The 19,630-nt window shown below is 36.7% G+C and overlaps 10 protein-coding genes across 10 annotated transcripts; 5 read left to right on the plus strand and 5 right to left on the minus strand.

Moving 5' to 3' along the window:
- Window positions 1–79: 79 nt before the first annotated feature.
- Window positions 80–1,013, plus strand: RHIMIDRAFT_7094 (uracil phosphoribosyltransferase; the record flags this gene model as incomplete). The annotated part of the gene is made up of 5 exons (XM_023615587.1): window positions 80–256; window positions 312–405; window positions 453–685; window positions 765–853; window positions 912–1,013. 5 exons carry the CDS (start codon window positions 80–82, stop codon window positions 967–969), a joined length of 651 nt encoding a protein of 216 aa, XP_023471109.1. The 3' UTR covers window positions 970–1,013.
- A 1-nt stretch (window position 1,014) lies between these two features.
- RHIMIDRAFT_232835 (thioredoxin-like protein) lies at window positions 1,015–1,380 on the plus strand (the record flags this gene model as incomplete). Its single annotated transcript, XM_023607822.1, has 1 exon — window positions 1,015–1,380. The coding sequence occupies one exon, from the start codon at window positions 1,015–1,017 to the stop codon at window positions 1,378–1,380; it is 366 nt and encodes a 121-aa protein (XP_023471110.1).
- Window positions 1,381–1,449: 69 nt separating this feature from the next.
- Window positions 1,450–1,866, plus strand: RHIMIDRAFT_243478 (uncharacterized protein; the record flags this gene model as incomplete). The annotated part of the gene is made up of 1 exon (XM_023609946.1): window positions 1,450–1,866. The coding sequence occupies one exon, from the start codon at window positions 1,450–1,452 to the stop codon at window positions 1,864–1,866; it is 417 nt and encodes a 138-aa protein (XP_023471111.1).
- A 699-nt stretch (window positions 1,867–2,565) lies between these two features.
- RHIMIDRAFT_7143 (uncharacterized protein) lies at window positions 2,566–3,218 on the plus strand. Its single transcript, XM_023615597.1, has 3 exons — window positions 2,566–2,927; window positions 2,994–3,081; window positions 3,134–3,218. The coding sequence occupies exons 1-2, from the start codon at window positions 2,635–2,637 to the stop codon at window positions 3,022–3,024; spliced, it is 324 nt and encodes a 107-aa protein (XP_023471112.1). The 5' UTR covers window positions 2,566–2,634; the 3' UTR covers window positions 3,025–3,081; window positions 3,134–3,218.
- RHIMIDRAFT_243479 (uncharacterized protein) lies at window positions 3,105–4,646 on the minus strand (the record flags this gene model as incomplete). Its single annotated transcript, XM_023609947.1, has 4 exons — window positions 3,105–3,303; window positions 3,364–4,106; window positions 4,145–4,295; window positions 4,345–4,646. The coding sequence occupies 4 exons, from the start codon at window positions 4,644–4,646 to the stop codon at window positions 3,105–3,107; spliced, it is 1,395 nt and encodes a 464-aa protein (XP_023471113.1).
- A 547-nt stretch (window positions 4,647–5,193) lies between these two features.
- On the minus strand, window positions 5,194–5,946 carry RHIMIDRAFT_253872 (uncharacterized protein). The gene has a single exon (XM_023611056.1). It carries the CDS (start codon window positions 5,848–5,850, stop codon window positions 5,284–5,286), a length of 567 nt encoding a protein of 188 aa, XP_023471114.1. The 5' UTR covers window positions 5,851–5,946; the 3' UTR covers window positions 5,194–5,283.
- A 377-nt stretch (window positions 5,947–6,323) lies between these two features.
- Window positions 6,324–8,404, minus strand: RHIMIDRAFT_7157 (uncharacterized protein). The gene is made up of 3 exons (XM_023615600.1): window positions 7,991–8,404; window positions 7,852–7,930; window positions 6,324–7,791 (listed from the first exon to the last, which is right to left on the minus strand). Exons 1-3 carry the CDS (start codon window positions 8,299–8,301, stop codon window positions 6,448–6,450), a joined length of 1,734 nt encoding a protein of 577 aa, XP_023471115.1. The 5' UTR covers window positions 8,302–8,404; the 3' UTR covers window positions 6,324–6,447.
- Window positions 8,405–9,820: 1,416 nt separating this feature from the next.
- RHIMIDRAFT_310136 (uncharacterized protein) lies at window positions 9,821–11,789 on the plus strand (the record flags this gene model as incomplete). The annotated part of the gene is made up of 7 exons (XM_023614630.1): window positions 9,821–10,291; window positions 10,350–10,661; window positions 10,708–10,828; window positions 10,879–11,222; window positions 11,276–11,334; window positions 11,389–11,564; window positions 11,615–11,789. The coding sequence occupies exons 1-7, from the start codon at window positions 10,099–10,101 to the stop codon at window positions 11,787–11,789; spliced, it is 1,380 nt and encodes a 459-aa protein (XP_023471116.1). The 5' UTR covers window positions 9,821–10,098.
- Window positions 11,790–11,826: 37 nt separating this feature from the next.
- On the minus strand, window positions 11,827–14,341 carry RHIMIDRAFT_232840 (uncharacterized protein; the record flags this gene model as incomplete). Its single annotated transcript, XM_023607823.1, has 7 exons — window positions 11,827–12,122; window positions 12,171–13,209; window positions 13,261–13,489; window positions 13,547–13,693; window positions 13,747–13,883; window positions 13,939–14,086; window positions 14,139–14,341. 7 exons carry the CDS (start codon window positions 14,339–14,341, stop codon window positions 11,827–11,829), a joined length of 2,199 nt encoding a protein of 732 aa, XP_023471117.1.
- Window positions 14,342–16,714: 2,373 nt separating this feature from the next.
- Window positions 16,715–19,397, minus strand: RHIMIDRAFT_288312 (uncharacterized protein; the record flags this gene model as incomplete). Its single annotated transcript, XM_023613552.1, has 2 exons — window positions 19,048–19,397; window positions 16,715–16,902 (listed from the first exon to the last, which is right to left on the minus strand). Exons 1-2 carry the CDS (start codon window positions 19,301–19,303, stop codon window positions 16,715–16,717), a joined length of 444 nt encoding a protein of 147 aa, XP_023471118.1. The 5' UTR covers window positions 19,304–19,397.
- Between the last annotated feature and the right edge of the window lie 233 nt (window positions 19,398–19,630).

Below are 19,630 nucleotides of genomic sequence, written 5' to 3' on the forward strand. Positions count from 1 at the left end.
TAAGCTTTTATGCAAAGAGAAATTAAATACTCACTCTCTTCTTCTTCTTTTTCTTTTTCTTTTAATCTTTTTATTATCCATGATGACTAACCAAGGTGTTTATGCTAGTCAACATCCACTTGTTGCTATTAAATTATCTCAATTGAGAGATAAAAATCAACCACCCAAGGTTGTAAGAGAACTGATTCATGATTTATCTTGTCTGTTGGCTTATGAAGCTACTGCTGATTTGTCTATAGAGAGAAGCGAAATATTGGTAAGGGCGATATTTATTACTACATGTATATATACATTTCTTATGGACTACATAGTCTTCTTCTCCTTTTGGAACCTATCAACCGGTTTATGTCAAGGATAAGGTAGGGTTAGTTCCTGTTTTAAGGTCTGGTCTTGGTCTTTTGAACGGTAAAAAGATAGTAAGACCATCATTGGGTGAATCTAACTCTCTTTAGGCTTTTTGAACGTATTTCCCGATGCACCTGTCTATCATTTGGGTATCTATCGCGAAAAGGTATCTCGTCAACCGGTAGAATATTATAACAAACTACCTCATGAGCCCAACGTCAACCAGTGCTTCGTGCTCGATCCTATCATTGCTACGGGTAATACGGCTGTGGCGACTATCAACATATTAAAGGAATGGGGATTAAGTGGTTCACAGATAAAGTTTGTTGGTATTATTGGGGTAAGATAAGGGAAAGTTAATCTAAAGCCGTAATGATGTAACCTCTCCCTTTTTTTTTTTTTTTTTTTTTTTTTGATAGTCAAAGGAAGGTGTTGAACATCTTCAAAGAGAACATCCAGATGTTCGTCTTCATTTGGCTACTATTGATGATGTCTTAGATACCCAAGGGTAAGCCATCTTGACATACCATCCTTTGTCTGTCTATTTATCCTTTTTATTAATTTAGATACATTAATCCTGGTATTGGCGATTCTGGCGATAGATTATGGAACACAATATCATAAGCTACCTTTTTTTTCCTTTTCTTTTTTTTCCCACCAAATAAACAGATGGCAACATTAACCATTTACCACAACCCTCAATGTTCCAAGTCTAGAAATGCTCTTGATTTTCTAGAGAAAAATAAAGAAAAATACAACTACGATATTCAAGTTGTCTTGTACAAGAAGGAACCCTTGACTCGTCAACAACTCCAAGTTCTCGTTCAGTCTCTTGATTTACCGCAAGACCAATACACTCACCTGCTCCGTCCTGAAGCCCAACCATTGGCCAAATCCATGGATGAAGCGATTGACCTTATCGTACAAGACCCTGCACGCCTAGAACGTCCTTTCATCATTGACAACCAACGCAAAAAAGCTGCCCTGGGTCGACCTGACCTTACTGATGTCGAAAAGCTGGTTGCCGGTTTGTGACTGACATTAAGCCCCCCTTCCGTCCCCCTCACTCATTTTTGATTTTTTTTTTCTTTCAATAAATCAAACATGCAGCGTTCATTTCAATTCGTTCGTACTTATGCTACAAAGAGTAAAACACCCAACTTAAAGTTTAAGCCAAGTGTTCCAGTTAAAGAAACAAACCTTGCTGAAGGCATCACATTTATTGAAAGACAACCTGTTGTCCCTGCTGAACGTCAAGCCACAGCTGCTCCTTTGTTACGTCAAAGAAAGCAATACAACACACTAGGTGATAAAGAGATTAACGAAATCCGTCAATTAAGAGAATCAGATCCTACTGTTTGGACACGATCAGCATTAGCAAAAAAGTTTGGCTGTTCTGAATTATTTGTCAGTATGGTTGCTCCCTTGAAGAATCCAGTTGTGCAGGAGCAAATTGCCGATCATGGTTATAGACGTCAATTAATTAAAGAAAACAGACAAAGAAGAAAGGCTCTATGGTAAAAAGAAAAGAATAACAAAGAAGGAAAATATCACCACGCAGAAAGAGAGAGAGGATGTCAAATGTTATTGTATTTATTTGTATAAAAAAGCAAAAGAGTCTATTTTAATTAAAGATGATAACCAGTTATAGAACAACTCTTTAGTAGACTTTTTTTTCTTTTATGAACGAGCGCGTGTCTTTTGTTACCAGACTTGGACAGCAATGTCACCGAGAAAAGGGGGAGAAACGGGGTATTAACTGTGCACTAGCGGTGTAAAAAAAAAATGGTAAAGAACCTTGAAGGGAGGAGAGGAGGCGTAATGGTTTTTCCAACATCGTCTTATCATTTTGTCTTGTTTAATAATGTTTAGCTCTCCTCTTTTTACTTTGTTGTTGACTTAATTGACCATTTTCAACAAGCTTCTTCTTTTTTTGAAAGACATCATTAACTGCCCATTGCTTTAGCGGCTAATATTGTTGTCAGCTGTCATTAATAATGAGGCACACAACATGACGTGTGTCTCCTTGTGATAGTCACTATATCTAGATATCACTGTTTCTTTTGTGGAAATGGTTTATGAAAAATCCAGACACACATTTTGAAGTCTTGTTTCACATCCAATAAGATTTATGCTTGCGTCACATATCTTTACAATTTTTTCCTTGTCTTTCTTTTTCCTTTCCTCTTTTTTTTTCCCTTCTTTTCCGCTCTTTAAAGGCTATTTTATTTCATTTTCTACACCCTTTTTAGTCAATTGTTTACTTTAGATAACAAAAAAAGAGGATCAATGTATTTTCAAGCTATTGTCAACTCCTTTTGTGGACTTGGACCTTTTTGTTTTAATTTTTCCGACCACGAGTCACATACAGTGCTTGATTTGAAGAAAAAATTAGAGATAGCAACTTCAGTGAATGCTGACGAACAGAGGATCAAGACGATGGGAGGGCGACTGCTTAATGATCATGACATATTATTTCAAAACGGCTTAAAAGAACCAGCTATATTCAACTTGACAGTCAGAATGGTAGGAGGACTACAAAAGAGAGTGATTGAGTCTCATTTACAAGAAACGCGTATAAGGTAACAGTGATAACTGTGACATTTTTATCTTGATGTTGATTTAGTAGTCTGGAACAACCGATTAAGAGACAAAAGACAAACACAGATTGTCGATTAAGCTATGACACTGGTGCATTTAAAGAGGGCAAAGGCAAACAAAAGCAAACAAGAAAACGTAAATACGACGAAGCATAATATTTATTCATCCACATTAATCACCAAAGCAGAACTCTGCCAACCACCAAAGCCAATTGCAAATGTATACATATGTTTTAATGATTCTACATACTGAGGAGCACGCAAATCTTGATTATTTGCGCCATGACCTAGTGCACCCGAACTGTAATTTCCCCATGTCATTATCTCTCCTTTACTTGTCAATGCTCCATAGTGATAGCTATGTTTTGTACATATACAATAAATATGACTTAGTACCACTGTATATCTATATACTTACTCTCCAAATGACACTTTGCACACTTGCTTATGATCGAGCCCAGTCAATCGTCTTGGTTCAGAGTCTTGTGTAGAATGTATGCTCCCCAGTAGGACACGATCGTCATCTGTATAGACAGCAAAGCTTTCAAAAGAACCAGTAATAAATCGCTTCACCTGGCCTCGTCTATCACTAACTTCCCTTTCCGAAGCGCTAAAATGAGTGAGGAAAGTGACAAACTGTTCAGGGGATGTCGCAAAGGCCATATCATTTTTCGTTGCCAATTTGAGCACGCGACCATATTTAGTGAGGGCCATAGTGTAGTTGTCTAGTCCACAGATTTGGATCACTTGGTCCTTTGGATCCTGTAGTATAGCACTTGAGGGTACGCCCATGCTGACGACGGTTGGAGCAAGTATTGGTTCAAAGTCATTCTGTATATCCATACGAGACACGTATAATGGGTGAGGAACGATAAAAATTGTGCCATCTTCAGTCAGGACAGACGAATAAGACCAGTTGGCTGTCACTTGCACTACTTTACTATTTGCAGAGAGTAGGTTTACTTTTTGTATCACATGGCAGTTACTCCAGTGCCAAACAGAACCGTCCTGTGCCAAGCCAATGGCATGACCTCGACCACTGGCAACCGATTTGAACTTGACTTTATGCTCGTCTGGCACGCGTGTTTGTAATTTCGTAGGTATCTTTACACTGTCCGCTCCAATAGAACGTTGAGTATTAAACGAATGCATCTTTGAAAGCTAATAAGTATCTATATGCATAACTGATATTTTCTTACTATTCCCCAAAACCAAACGTAACCAAATCTGTCTAATGCATGAAATGACCAGCCACCAGATACGATATCAACAATACCTTTCCCTCTTAGTGAGTATACTTCTTGCGGTTCAGCCACTTCACTTCCTGCCCGTATACGTTGCTCTCTCTTACTTTTATACAATGAATGCAAGTCCAAGAGAAAAAAGGGTCTAATGTTACCTTATTTCTACTGTAAACGTAGATGTTTCTGTGGATTTTAAACCAAGTCTAAAATCATCATTTCTGCCCCAAGTATAAACTCTTGGGTTTCTCAAGGCTAAATAAAGCCTTCTCCAACCAGCCTTTCTGTAGGCGATATCATGAGCAATATTAAACTGATCAAAGCATTTTTTCTTCCACACGTATTCATCATTTGCTATATTATAAAAGAACCTTGACACTCGAGATAGCTCCAAAAGTGACTCTGCATTGATGTATTCTAGAATGCACTCGAGGATATCAACAGGTAAATCAGTAAGCATGAAGAAAAAAAATAAAATAAAAAAGAAAAATTGCATGACGGCTGTATAGAGAGATTCTGCCCTTTGCTGGGACTGAACTTGTAAAGGGATATTATTATTGGATGTTTGTTTTCTATCCTTTCCTTAATCGAGAAATTATGATCTAAATAGACAAAAAAAAGCCCGCATGAGCTTTACATGCTCATGTTGGATTTATCATAAAAAGAGGGGGAGAGAAAGAAAGGATATGAATCAAAAGGGAAACAGTTGGATACGGCATGATATATCAATAAAGACAAACGAGATCGAGGCTCCAAGTTGAATTAAGGAGAATTGTATACACTGTGATCTATTTGAATTAACAAGCACGCGGGTAACACTAAATATGATATGTAAACAGCTGCGCGCAAAACTCATTCTTTAAAGATATACAAGTAAGAAAGATCTTTTTTTTTTTTTAATTTTATAATAAGTATAAACGATAATATTAGAATATGGAATGAAAGGGGTGTACCTTTGAATGGTTCTTGGCTTGGTTAAAAAGGTAGGGGATAAGATATATGTATTTATATATATGTATATATATATATAATATGTTTTGTTGGTGTGTGTGCTATGAAATGTATGTACAATATTTGTGGGTATTTGTTTTTGAATATCAGAAAGATAATTGATCGTCATCTTGTAATGGTAAAGAATCAAGTCGATCAACCAGTTTTTTTATATTTAATTCAAAGGCTGTCTTCAATTCTTCATGTTGTTGAGGTGAACATTGTTCAACCAAGAACTGATAAGCTTCTTGGCAATGATCAATAGCTTCTTTGGCAGCAATCCTGTCTCCAGTATAATAAGGTGAACCTCTAGAGTCTTCTGCATAATTTAATTCATCAAGGGCAAGTTGATATAGTTCCATTAATTTTTTGATTTCAATATCCAAGTTGAATGTGACGACTGAGGACGCATTAGATGGTCTCCTTCGAAAGGGTGACATGCATTTATCAACGACTATATGTAAACTTTCAGATCCAGTAAGTGATGGACGTTTGACATAGACAGCATGTTGTTGTTGTTGCTCCTGACAGCAACAGCTACTAGAGGATGTAGTACTAGTTGTGCTACATTGTGATGGACGTCGTTTATTGAAATCAGGTGTAAACCATGTCTTTATGCTGTGCCATTTTGATTTTAAAGTAGTCTGTGTAGGCGAATGAACTAAAGGATGCATGAATAAATAAATAAAATATAAAGAAAATGAAAAGAAAAGAGAAAGAAATAGAATGTTTAGAGGGAAATATTTATATTATTACAATATCCCCCTTTTTCTTCTAAATTTGGAGGAAGCTTCTCTGTTGATTGCAGGAGAACATAAAAAGGAAAAGGGGAGCGGCATGAATCCGAATGATTTATATATTCACTTGTTCCCCTTCTTATGCCCCCTCTTATTATCTCTCTCTTTCTCTCTCTCTCTATCTTTCTCTTTTTTTTATAGAGAGGTATTCCTTAGATCTCTCTCTACCCCCTTTGTCAACTTTTAACCCCTTTTTAGGTGGCAAGGGTAAACATCGGTTCCGCTCTCCTTTTAGACAGAAATTCATGCAAATAATTCATTATGACTGGTTATGCCACTATTTGTTGTTGTGTTTACTCTAAACTATAGGGCAGATCTTACTCTTTTAGTTCCTATTTATTATCTGTTTATGCATTTTGATTTCTCCTTTTTATTCTATAACTTATTTACATACATACAAATGATAAATAATGTATTCCCCTTTAAATGTATTTACATGTATCGTTTATATACAACAACAAGATGTATACTTGACTAAAACACAATGAATGTAATAGTCATTATACATAAATGAATCAACACCAGATTGAGATCAATATTACTCATGGCATCATTCATATTAGAACTATACATCGCACCGTTCATTTGAGTTGAATCATCAGATTGTGTAGGCACATTATTACTATCTGATTCACATGTTCCGCTCGTCCTATTTGTTTTTATCACAGCTGCCGTGTAATTCGTATTGGTCAGTACGGTGCTATATCCAAGTGCTTCCAAGATTCTCAAGATACCAGGCCCAATCGGCGATTTATAGAGTAAGGTTACTTCTTGTTGCATCGTCTTGTTCGATGTACTGTTTACAGACACTGTATGATTCGTACCGTTCACCACCGTTGTCACATTATGAACAGATGTTGTCGTGACATTGACAGGCCGTGTCATATTGTACTTGATTGAAATGTTTGCATAGGCATCATTTACCAAGGATGATAAACTTTTGCCCAACTTATATTCACGAGTCATCAAAAAATCAGGTGTACCAATGTATGCATCATCCAAGTGCGCATGCCAAATACCAGGTCTATAGTAATCTCCCTTGTTGAGAGTCGCATTGGATCCTGTATAAAGCTGCATGTATCGATAGGTTTGATTAAGATAAGGATCCTTGTTGAACACGCTTTGAGGATATGTTAGATTAGTGAAATCAAATCGAAGTGTCTGTGGTGTTGACATGGCTGTAAACATATCCGCAGCCTTCTCTGCCACTGTGTCATTGCTCAAAAATGTCTCTATAAAATTGACAATAAAAGCTTCATCTTCAGGCATACAAAATGATTGCATGTCAAATCCAACCTCCCATAGCGCGTCTGTGATGTTGGTCTCTGGATATCGAAGGGTCAAGAACCTGTCAAAGATTAAGTTGTATTGAAACTTGGATATATACACAGGTCCACCATCATGGTTGACTGTCCAGTATGGATTGGGTGTTATCAACTTCAGATTGTCTTCCGACTCGACCATATCCTTCAACAGCAGATGAAAGGGTGAGGCACTATCATAAAAGTATGGTGCCCATGAACTGATCATGCCAAGGCCATGTACCATCTGGTGCAAAATGACGTATTCGATATCGACTTGATTATCATAGATTGATGAATCGTTCCTAAAGTAATATCCTCCAATAGACGGCACGCCTGTGCCGTTCCAATTGCTGTCATCCACTATACCATTCATATAGATATCGTGATTAATATCGATAGAGACGTCATAATCAGATGCCCAATGTGAGCTGTTGGTGACCTGGGCAAGTTGCTTTGCTAAAGATTGTGGATAAATAAAATTATCGTCTGCTGTGCTTAATGACAATAAATTAAACTATGAAAGACAATCAATCATTGGCTGTTATTTTTCTTATTGTTGCATTATCATTATTACCTGTGAACTGGGTACTCCCCAGCCATAGGTATAATTAGAACAATGTCTGATGCAAAAACTGTAATATGAAGCTTGAAATCTATGGCAAAGAAAAAAGCTGTTACTTTATGTTTCACCTTCTTTATAATACTATTCTTACGTAATTGCATTTTGTAATAAAACAACTTGAGTCAATTGAGTGGCTGCATTGATGAAGGCTTGATTCACCTTGACACAAAAAGCAGTGTCAATCTCGCAAAACACTTTAAGTTGAACATTATTTATGTTGGTAATGTTGGGTGGTTTTGTAAATATCTTTTTATAGTCGAAAACGCCTTGTGCTTGTGGTGCTTCTTCAGTTGAGTATTGTGTAATGTCCTGATCATTGTTGCTGTTATTATCTGAATCATAGGCTAATGTAGAGCAATAATAAAATATGAACAATAAATAAAGCTTAATAATAAAGTACATGAAGAAAAAGAAGGGAGAAAGACAGAAAAAGAAAAAAAAAGAAAAGAAAAGAAACAGTCAAAGAAAGAAGGAGAGAGAGAGGAAGGGAGAGAACAAGGACAATGACTTGGAATGTAAAAACAATAAAAAAGAAGTGTCAGTTGACTGAACAGTGAAACAGAAAATTATATTTCATGGCCGACGTACAGACCAGTTTTTCATTTTTGGGTTTGAGTAGCTTGTGATCTTGCATAGTCCCCTTTCTTTCTTTCCTCAATGGACCTGACTCCGTAAAAAGAGAGATAAACCTACGTCTTGTGGCTCCTGCCTTCCGTTAACTCCTTCTTATTTTCAAGCTGTATTGTTTATGTTGCCCTTCTTGATTATCGCCTTTGTTCTAAAAAAGAGAGGGGGTAAAAGAGAGAGAAATAGAGCCGTAAAAAGGGATACGCCGAATGTAGCATTCCCAAGTGCTCCCATCAAGCTTAGCGATAGAAGAAGGTTAATGAACAATAAATCAATGATAACAATATAAAATTGCCGTCTACCACTCCTTATTTGCTCCTCTCTTTTATATATTTCGCTTTCTCTCTCTCTTTTTGGGTTGTTTTTATAGAGCTTATTGTTATCAATAGTTAAACGAGGAGATAGAGAAAGAGGCTTTTCGATACTCAAGTGGAGTCTTATCCGCGACTTGCACAAAACCGGTTTGTCAATTGAGGCGAAGAAGGGGTAAAAAATAAGGTAAAGGCTGAATTGGTGTATGACAGGTGCCTGAATTTTTTGAGAGTTACTACATCGATCATCTACAAGTTCATAGCAACGGCGTTTTCCTTTTTTTTTTTTTTTTTTTTTTTTTTTTTTGGATACTGTTACCATTGATGCAATGTTGATCTAAAACAGTAATGTTATTCATCCTCATCCATGTTGAATAGTCACCTTTTTGGCAGTTTACCATAAAATGACGTATAGCTCATGATAACCAATAAAGGTGAAATAAACACAAACATATGAAAAAGAACGCCAAAATAAGTTAGTTCCAATGGACAGATTATGCCTTCCTTTTCTTCCGCTTTTGACAGACACAATCCATTGGTATCACGCTATGGTGATTTCATTGCTCAACACTTGAAAAGACCAACAATAATCACTACACACGCACAGACAATTTCAGGATTACAAAATAAAATTTATTGGTATCTTATTGGATCACACATGGTTCATTTCTTAAAGGTTCTCCTCTTCTAACTGGCATTCGAGGTCTTGACCAAGAAGGATCACCTTGAACAAGATAATGATCTCTTGGTTCTCTCACTTCTATCCTTTCTTCTTCTTTCATAATGCTTCCTGGTGGTGCTGGTGGTCTCGGTGTACCATAAGGTTGTTGTGCAAAATTGAATACTAGATTTGGACCCATACCGCCTGCAGGTTGATAGCTTGCTGTGTAGGGCACTGCACCAGGAGCAGGAGGCATCATGGATGCATAAGGCGGTGGAGGGTTTTCAATTACAACGTGTCGCTGATATTCTTCAACGGGACCTTGATGATGGTGATGATGATGATGGTGTGGTTGTGGTATTGACATTGGATATACGATAGATAAAAGAAAGAAGAAATGAAAAAAATGATGTCTATCTTTGACTTAAATAGACTTTTTATTCCATTCCATTTATAGTCGAGAAAACAAAGACTATTTCGTACGTCATGTCTTTGTAGTCGAAAAGATACACAAAGAGCGGAGAGCTAATTTATCTTTGTCTTTTTCTATTCCAATCAATCTCTTTTCTTTCCTTTTCTCTATTTTCTTTGTTGGTAATCATGGCACCTATTTCTATAAACGTTAGACCTTCTACAGGTCAAACATTCAAAGTACAGGTTGATGCTGAGGAAACAACTGTGCTTGGACTAAAGGAAATCATTGCTACTTCAATGGGAGATGTGTCCTCTAATGACCTCAAATTGGTATTTTCTGGAAGAATACTTAAAAATGAAGATAAATGTAGTGACTATAGTAAGGACTATACAGTCATCATTACTATTTGCCACATGTATAAACTTATACTTTATAGAAATTGCTGAAGGAAATACAGTCCATGTTGTTCGTTCAGGCACCAACCGTGCTCCTGCCAAACCAAAAACTACAGCATCACAAGAACAAGAGCAAGAACAACAGAAACCTCAACCTCAACCACAACAACAACAACAGCAACAGCAGCAGCAGCAACGATCTACACCTACCACACCTAGTTTATTCAATTTACCTGGGCTTTCAGGAAATATGAATCCTTTTGGTGGAGATATGGGGATGCCCAATATGGACCCAGAACTTATTCGTCAAATGATGGATTCCCCTTTCATGCAGGGCCTTTTAGACAATCCTGGTAAGTTATTTGTAGGTTTAAACATTAGTTTATTAACACTAGATAGAATTCATTCGCTCCATGATTATGAATAATCCTCAGATAAAGGCAATAGCCGAACAAAATCCTGAGGTGGGTCATTTGATCAGTGATCCTTCCTTTTTACGACAGTCTATTGAAATGATGCGGTAAGTTCTTGAACATACAGTCAGAACTATTATTTCTAATCGAGTTATAGAAACCCAGAATTAATGAGAGAAATGCAAAGAAACAACGATCGTGCTTTATCCAATATTGAGGCCATACCTGGTGGATTCAATCATCTAAGACGTATGTATAGCACAATTCAAGAACCCATGGAATCAGCCATGTCACCTGCTGGCCTTCGTTCTTCTGAAGAAGCCAATGAACGATTAGCCAGACAGCTTAATGTCAGTAGTGTTCCTGAAAACTCATTAAACACTCAAGCTTTACCTAATCCATGGGCAGCTACACCGCAACAGCCACCGCAGCAACAGCAGCAACAAAATAATAGCTCAAGTGCAACACAGCAACAGCCTTTTGCACAAAACCCATTTGCTTGTAAGTTTTTTTTTTAACATCTTTCTTTTCTTATTGACTTTTTGATATAAAAGCGTTATTTGGGGCGCCTACGTTTCCTCTCGGTCAACAACAACAACAACAGCCTTCTCAAGTATGTAAAAGGGAACATAATGCATGAATTTACTAATTCATTTTGTATATTTAGTCAGCCGATAATCAACCCTCTTCTACAACACCATTTTGGGCAGACCCAAACTTTATGCAAGCAACAATGAGATTACAACAGTCCTTATTAGCGGCTCAGCAGAGAAACAACGAAAGTACCAGTCAACCTAATTTATTCCAGCAAATGATGGGTATTCCTTTCAACAACGACATATTGTAGGTTTCCATTTTTACTATTAAACAAACCGCTAATATCATCCCCGTAGTGGAGCACAATCGCAAACACAGACACCTACTGAACCACCTGAGGTTCGTTTTAGAGATCAGTTAGCGCAATTGGAAGAAATGGGATTTTCGGAAAAGACGGCTAATGTCCGTGCATTGCTAGCAACAGGAGGAAACGTAGAAGCAGCGATCGAATACTTACTTACTTCAAGCTAAAGTTTATTATTGATACATGCAAAAAGTTTAATAAATATCAAGTCTTATAGGGCGGATTGACTAAAGAGAGTGTAGCTGTATTGTTTGGAGGTAGTTTGAGTTCGGTTAATAAGGCATTCAATGAGGGCTTATGTTCAGACGGACTCGATGACGCCTGGGTGGTTGAATCAGAGTCTTCATTGGTTTGTGCGACAAGCACTTCCTTTAAGGTAGACACTTTGATACTACCGCGTCTCTCATTTGAAATTTTACTTACTGGTGCCTGTTCCCACGGACTTGAGAGCTTAGGTTTAGAATCATTGGGTCCTTGGATGAGTCGTGTACTATGTTTCACTAAATAAATGCGTTAGACACAGTTTAAATCATTTAGTTTTATCTTACTTAGAGTCTCTGAGCCCCACTCTGCAAACAGTTTGGCTTCGAGTTCGAGGCCATGCGTGTCTTGTTCCTCACGTAATCGAGCGTCACTTGATATGATCTCTGCTACTCGACTTCGGTCAATCCATACAGGCGGTTTTGTCTCTTCGACGGACGGTAAAGGTTCAGTCAGTTCGATCTCCATCGATGGCTGTTCGGTCAAGCCTAAGGTCAGTTGCTCAAATTGACCAAGATACTCTACCAGCGGTTCGAGCTGATAGAATTCGGCTGTCTTGCCTAACCAAGCCAAGATCAAAGACTGAATGACCCACTGCTTTTGCAAGTCCTGCTCCTGGACCCATCCCTGAACCTTGAACAACAGCGAAACGAGCATGATAGTAGCCTGCATACCGAACATTGGATGAAGGATGCATGAAAATGCAAAAAAGAAACGAATGTCTGTCAAGTTGAGGTTAGATAACCGTATCCAGTTGTACATTGCTTGCAATAGTCGGTCCAAAAAGACTGTACTCTTTTGGCTAGAGTTCGTTTGTAGTTTCTGATAGAGGCTCTTGCAAAATAAAAGTCGAGTTTTTGGATCTTTATCTTCCAAAAGGCCCATCCCGTTGTTGAACGAATCGAGTGGTAAAGAGGGTATAGTGTCTAGACAGGATAGGACAAGGCGTCGATATTCAAGGATGGGCAAATGATCAACACTAGCTAGTGTGGTGTGCGGTTTAAGCTTAGAGATCAAATAACCAGCCATATCACTCAATTGATTGTCATAATAAGTGTGAGATGCTAATCCCTCGATCGAATGGACCAAGCCTTTCTGAACAATTGTACTTCGTTGCTTATCTTCCTCTGAGCTGTAACGAGCTGCCTTGACAAGCAAAGTAAATAATGAATTGAGTACTTCGAGCACAGAAACGCCTAAAAGTGGTGTGCTGGCGTTTAAAACGGCATCTATTATACACACAAGTGCTGTCTGCTTATCACTCATGATTTCTTCTGGATCCAGCTGTTGAAGGATCTCTGATAAGAAAAGTTGTCTATACTGTGACTAAAAAAATATATATCAGAATATATATGTTTACAAGTATGAGTCTCATACCTGTGTTGAATCAACCACTATCGTCATGATACTGACTGATAAATCTGAGGGCCACCATTTTTTGTGCCGATTCATGTAATCAAACAATAGGCCTAGTGTAACTCTGACGTAGTGACCGGTTAATTTGTTGAAGAGTATGGCTAAAGTGTGTGTGGCGATCAGTTGGATGTAACTGTCACCTAGTTTGTTATTGTTTAAAGCTGATTCTCGAATATCGATTGTGCCATCACTATATATAGTAAGTCAATTAAAACAATTGGCCTTTGACCCACCCCCTGCCTCTTACGTTGAATCTGTTGATAGCTTGACTGTGCTGGTCAAGACATCCATCAAGGGAGATAAAAGGATACTCAATTGCTGTTTATAGTTGCTTGATACTAAAGCTTGTGAGGTAACTGCAGCCTGTATACCTCTCTGTCCGATATATTTCATCCTAAGCGGAAATATGAGTTACTGATAATGATGATGTATCCATTGTATTATTACTTTAGTTCAAAGGATGTGTCATCATTCGAATAATTGCAAAATGAAGAGAATTTTTTCAATAGAGCTTCATAATCTTGTGTGAAATTGACATCAATTCCCAGCGTTGAACCGTCGTTATAATTGCAGAATACAATAAACTATAATTAATATCAGTCAGTGTATTTAGTCCAAATAAAGAACACTCTCGGTTACAGTTTCACAAGTGAGATCAATGAGATCTATGTCTCTTGTGTCTAATAGCTTGCAAAAGACATTGACTAAGCATTTAGAAAATATATTCAAATCTCCATAGCAGGATTGAATTAATGCTTTCAAAATACGCAAGGATACTTGGTTATTTCTATATTTGTACACGTTTAGTCATCTTTTAATAATTTATCCATTTTATTTACTCTTTTCTGCCTTTGCGTATGTCTTTATTCACTTTCTTTTGAATATAAGAGCCCACTTTGGATAGTTTGGCAGGCCTTGAATTTGCATAAAAAGTAAGGTAACTTAGTTCGGAAGAGCGTGGTGTAGTTCCGCCTTCTTTACCAGGATAACATTGCTCTATAAGGTTTACATGCTTACTACGACACGGAGAACAAGTTGCCATGATTATTTATAATAAAAAAGGAATGGAAAAGAGAAAGAGTGAAAAAAAAAAAAAAGAGTGACAAAAAGAGTGACTATACTGTAATTTTTAAAAAAGAAATGTCTCTGTTCGTCGAGAAAAGGATGGTTTTTTAAAAGCGCAAAAAAATATAATAAATTAAAACTCAGGCTGGACATTCTTCGTACTGTGTGGCAGCTTTAATGGGGCTGTGGTGAGAAAGAAGTGCTCTTCTAAGAAAGAAACTTTTTTCTATTTCTAAGATGATGGATAAATGCATTATCCATCATCCGACAATTGACTCTCCTTTGTTTATATGGTTGACTATGCATTGAAAATCTATTGATTACCGATTACAGTGTTTCTACTTCAAACTAAGACGATGTTATTTTTTTCTGGGCGAATCAAAATTAACATTTAAGCACTCCACTTACCTTTTTTTGGATAAACCGTAAAAGAAAATTTAGAAGTGAAATTGGTTTTGAGACGAATGGAGATAGTTATTCAGACTTTTTCTTTTATCTGTAATAATCTAAATCCCTTTTGCAAGAAAAACCGTGTTTAATATGGCGATTTGTGAATTAAATGAGAGTAACCTCTGGAATAAGCTTCAGGCCTGCCCAAGCCTTTCCAGATTGCAAAAGAGATTTTCAGCATATTCTTTGCCGTGTTGACATCGTGTTGCTATAATGTATTACATGTTTTACAGACAAGTACATTATTGTCTTTGACGCCACTCACGCTATCCAAAGTAGCAGTCTCCCACCAACTGCAATTTCTTAAGGTTTTGAACTCATCAATTGGCACAACAAGAAGGTCACCAGCAGCTTCTCTCTTTTTCAAGCAGTGCTACATGATACCAGATGTACCGCAACGTAAGCCTTTCAATTTCATTATGTCCTTTTCCGAACATACCATTCCCAAAGACAACAAGTGGAACTTTGAACCTGTCTTTAAATTTCAAAGGTTTCCATTTATTTTTTCTAATAAAGTATATAAAATGAGTAGGTGTATATTAACACATAGAACTGTAGTTATGAACTTACTTTCTGTACTGTTGTTGCCTATTCTTTGAAGACGATAAACAAAAAAGATAAAAGGCATGATTCAAAATGTTCCACCATGTTATTATGATAACTAGTAGCCAACTGTCTACATGCTTCCACCAAGCATTGCGACGTCCCTCCTGCAATTTGTTGATGGTATACTATGAAATTATACTGAGATTGGAATACGTTCCAGACTACCATCACGTTTGATGACATATTTGTGCTGGCTGCAACTCTCTTTGCATTAACCAATTGACAGACAGAGTACCAAAATTGTTGTCGAAAAATACAATGTGGAATATCATTATTAAATTCTTGTTGTGAGCGAAGCGTAATGTAATAATTTACAAATATTTGTGTGCGGAATACTATATTTCTTACATTTCTGCAAGCAGAGGCGATAATGGGCTTCAGGGTGTTCACATATTGATTTGCTACACATATATCCATAGGAAGTTTTCTGGTAAATGGCTGGTATTCCTGGTCAAGGTTCTTGTTAAATACTACTTGTTTGCTAGAGATATGGTATTTGCATCTGGGTGATCTTGCTGATTTGTGTCCGTTTCCATGGCACATTTTGCAGTATCTTCGTTATCAGTGGTAACATTTATTTGTTTATTTATTTATTTTATCTTGTTTGATATTGTCGCTTTTTTTTCCTTTTTTTTTTTTTTTTTTTTTTTTTACCTTGATAGATAATTTCTTATATGAATGTGAAAATAGAAGCAGTCTGAACTTTTGGTGCTTTTTTAATAAAAGTTGAAGTTTCTTATGATAAAGAAAGTTGTCTTTATTTAAGGAACGATAAACGATTATTTATATCTTTCCACTTGATGCATGTAACAATGAATGATTAAAAGAACAATAAAGCTGGGCTCAAATTTCATGCGACGATACTCGAAGTAATATCATACGTAACAACCTGATGATCCAACTTTGGGGTCAAAAATGTTAATAACCAAAACTTAAAAGATCATGCAATATGAGGATTTACCATCATCAGCACTAGCTTGCTTATAACGTTTACATTTAAAATAATTCTTGGAAAAATGACCAACTTCCTTACAATCTTTGCAAACACTTGTAAATGCAGAACTTTCACCTTTTTTAAAAAATGCGTTAAATAAAACAGCGTATCACAGTACTCTTTCCTCATAAAAACAAGTTTCGACTTCTTTCCACCAGCTATGGCGCCCCAAACCGTGATTGAAGTTCTGCCGCTTTTGAAGGTTGGTGCCAGGCATTCTTTCTTGAACTTTTTCGAAGCATTACGCCATACCCTGGGTTGTGAGGGCAGCTTGCCAATTTCAAAGCTCGACTCGTCTGTTCAGATCACATTTCTCCAATCATTTGCTGTCCAGTGAGCATGGTTTTTGGCAAACATATACCTTGCCTTTTGCTGCCTTTCGTTCAAGAATGGCTTCTTGGTAGCCATACGAGAAGCATAGCCAAGTTTTCTGAGCTCGCTGAGAAAGGTGTTCACAAATGCTTTGGCGCTGATCAAATGTCTAATTTCTTTAAGAGTAGCACGTCAGTTTGCACGTACTACTCTTCCAAGCTCTCTTCTTTTCCTATCGTTGAAGATAGGAAGCCTTGCGGACCTGGGCTTCGTTTCTAAAGTTCCATTTTTCTTCCATTGTTGGTAAACTCGGCGTACGGTTCTTTCTGGAATGTTTTCCTTAGTGGCAATCTATGCAGCCGAGATGTCATCGCAGCATCTGGTAACAATTTTTTCTTTTTGAGACAAAGTTAAATGAGGCATTTTATGTGTCTATAAGAGAAAAATATATGAAAGAAAGAAAAAAGTATCATCTTATTCATCGAGTATCTTTCAAAACTTCTTCGAGGGCACTGTACAGCGTCTGCTCTTACATCTAGTGTTCTGGACCATATCTTTGCAAGCTACACTCTGACTATAAAATATGATATATGTTGAAGGTAAGCGCTAATGCATACGTTGGGCTCAGGAGATGAGAGAGAAAAGACAAAGGCTAAGCTGCTGATGTGAGTATACTTCTGCATTCCGCGAAGGAAATTTTTTGGAAAGAATCAGTCATTTTGACTTTTCTACCAACAATAGTTCTTCAATAAGATTAATGATAAAATATATTTTGTTTTAATAAAAAAGAAATCATATAATAATATAGCTTAAGAACGTGATGTATATTAAATTAAAGCATTTTACCAAGTAATTATTAAATATAAAGAATATACACAGCTATTTAGCATGTCTATTCATGATATATTTGAACTTTATTATTATAATAGGCAATTGTAAGTGGATGGCTTATGTCTGGAAAAAAATATTCAGTTCCTTATAAGTAAATATACAACAGAAAAACCAATATACCTTTAAGACTGAATAGCAACTTTGACGAATCATGAGCAAAGGAAGGTACAGAGCGTGGCCAGAGAGACATACAGCGCACTCTGTAATCACATTTACTCTAAAGAGAAACAGTAATATAACAATGTATGAGACTAGCTTTCTAGTTTTCTAGTCAATAAAAAGCTGTTAATGTTTTTAACTCTATCCATTTGTAGAAATATACGTTTAAACAGATTTTTATTTATAAATAATTGAAAACCTCTAATGGGCGCACGATTGTAATATTACACCTTTCCCGCCTGAGGCAGTTCATAAAGAAAGGATAGTGACGACTAAAAAACTCTCCTGAGACCAAGGGTAAAAATGTTTTGGAACGAGTGAATGGGGTCAAGTGTAAGATACACTAGTGAGAAGGAGAAGAGAGGAGTCATTCCAAGAGCCTTTGCCCGAGGTAAGTGGGCGGGGCAGGCGGAAGCTTAGCGTGGTGTAGGTAATCGAGTTCATATAGGATTCTGCATAATGCTGGTCAGCAGATGCTCCACGAGAGTGTTGTGTTGTAGAAATATACACTTTTTCAGAAATTATTCACACACACTACAAGATCAATAACAATTAACACTTTAGTTGTTTTTTATGTCTTCTTTATTGTTTAAAAAGACAACATGTAATAATACATAAAATGAGCTTGATATTTTTGAGTATAAAATAAATGTGATCAACACTTATAAATAACACGTAACTGAAAAAGTTGTTAGAGACTTCATATAAATAGTCTGATCTTGACTTCTTTTTCTTTTCTTCTCTGGATCAAAGTAAGACCAGCTATTCCCCAGCTAGCCCTAGGATATGTTATATTCTTTACACTTGTAAGAAACTGATAAGCAGTATTATAGGTCATAAAATCGAAACAGTGCCGGTTCTAGCTGGGGGTAGTTTGGTTCTTACCAAACTTTGGCCCCATCCGTTCTCTTTCTTGCTCTTCTCTTGGTTTCTCTTTGCTTGCTTCTTTTCTTTTTTCTTTGCTCTTTCCGGGCTGGTTATCGCCAGCCCAATCCAGAATACACTTTGGGTAAGATATTAATAACCTCTTTATATGTTTACTCACTTTTCTTGCTTCTTTTTTTCTCTTATAAATCCTCTTCTTTATAATGTAAGTAGTTAATATCAATGTAAATAACTGATTTACTAATCATTTCTTTATTCATTCTTATGCTTCTTGTGGTCTCTCTTTTATTATTATTTGTTGTCTGAAATTATCATTTTTTTATCAGTGAATAAAGTGTATACAAAAGGAAAAATAATTGTTACTTATTCCATGGGATTCGTTTTACCATCTTGAGGTCTCTTTTCGCAATCTTGACCATGACGATGATCTCTATGAAATGTTTCTTTTACATTTTCTTTAATGTCATGAAGTGTACTTTTGATATCTTGCATCACATGATTTCCACCGGTAGTATGTCCAGGGGGAGACTGAGTACGTTTACCATGTTCAGCAGCAGTAATAGGGTCAACATTCGTGGCTGCATATGAACTTTCTGAGGGGTTAATAGTGTCAGGTACAGCTACTGTATTTGTTGCATTCATCTTTTTGTGTCTTTTTTTTTTTTTTTTTTGCTGTAAAGAGGGTTAGTTTATATACATTTTATTTTGTTTCCAAATCGAATAATATGATATCATAGAATTCTATTTTCAATATGTATGATATCATAATTGCCATTTTAGATAATGCTTCATGATTGGATAAAATACAAAAGAGTGTGATAAACAAGACGCTGTATGTTTGTCATAATATCCATATGTGTTTGGGTATACACTTTACTAGGAGTAAATGTCTAAACCCCAGAAGGAGAACCGTGTTCGATACGGCGACAAAATGCTTGAGGTCTGCCACATCCACGAAGGATGCCATTG

The sequence above is a fragment of the Rhizopus microsporus genome (genome assembly GCF_002708625.1).
Source record: "Rhizopus microsporus ATCC 52813 unplaced genomic scaffold scaffold_1, whole genome shotgun sequence".
NCBI classification, from domain to species: domain Eukaryota; kingdom Fungi; phylum Mucoromycota; class Mucoromycetes; order Mucorales; family Rhizopodaceae; genus Rhizopus; species Rhizopus microsporus.

Bases quoted from the DNA above. Each gene is read 5' to 3' on its own strand.
- RHIMIDRAFT_7143 (XM_023615597.1), top strand. From the start codon at position 2,635: ATGTATTTTCAAGCTATTGTCAACTCCTTTTGTGGACTTGGACCTTTT. The intron at 2,928-2,993 runs GTAACAGTGATA...CAACCGATTAAG, and splicing joins TTACAAGAAACGCGTATAAG to AGACAAAAGACAAACACAGA.
- RHIMIDRAFT_253872 (XM_023611056.1), bottom strand. From the start codon at position 5,850: ATGCATCCTTTAGTTCATTCGCCTACACAGACTACTTTAAAATCAAAA.
- RHIMIDRAFT_7157 (XM_023615600.1), bottom strand. From the start codon at position 8,301: ATGTACTTTATTATTAAGCTTTATTTATTGTTCATATTTTATTATTGC. The intron at 7,931-7,990 runs GTAAGAATAGTA...TCTTTGCCATAG, and splicing joins TTATTACAAAATGCAATTAC to ATTTCAAGCTTCATATTACA. The intron at 7,792-7,851 runs GTAATAATGATA...TGTCTTTCATAG, and splicing joins GGGGAGTACCCAGTTCACAG to TTTAATTTATTGTCATTAAG.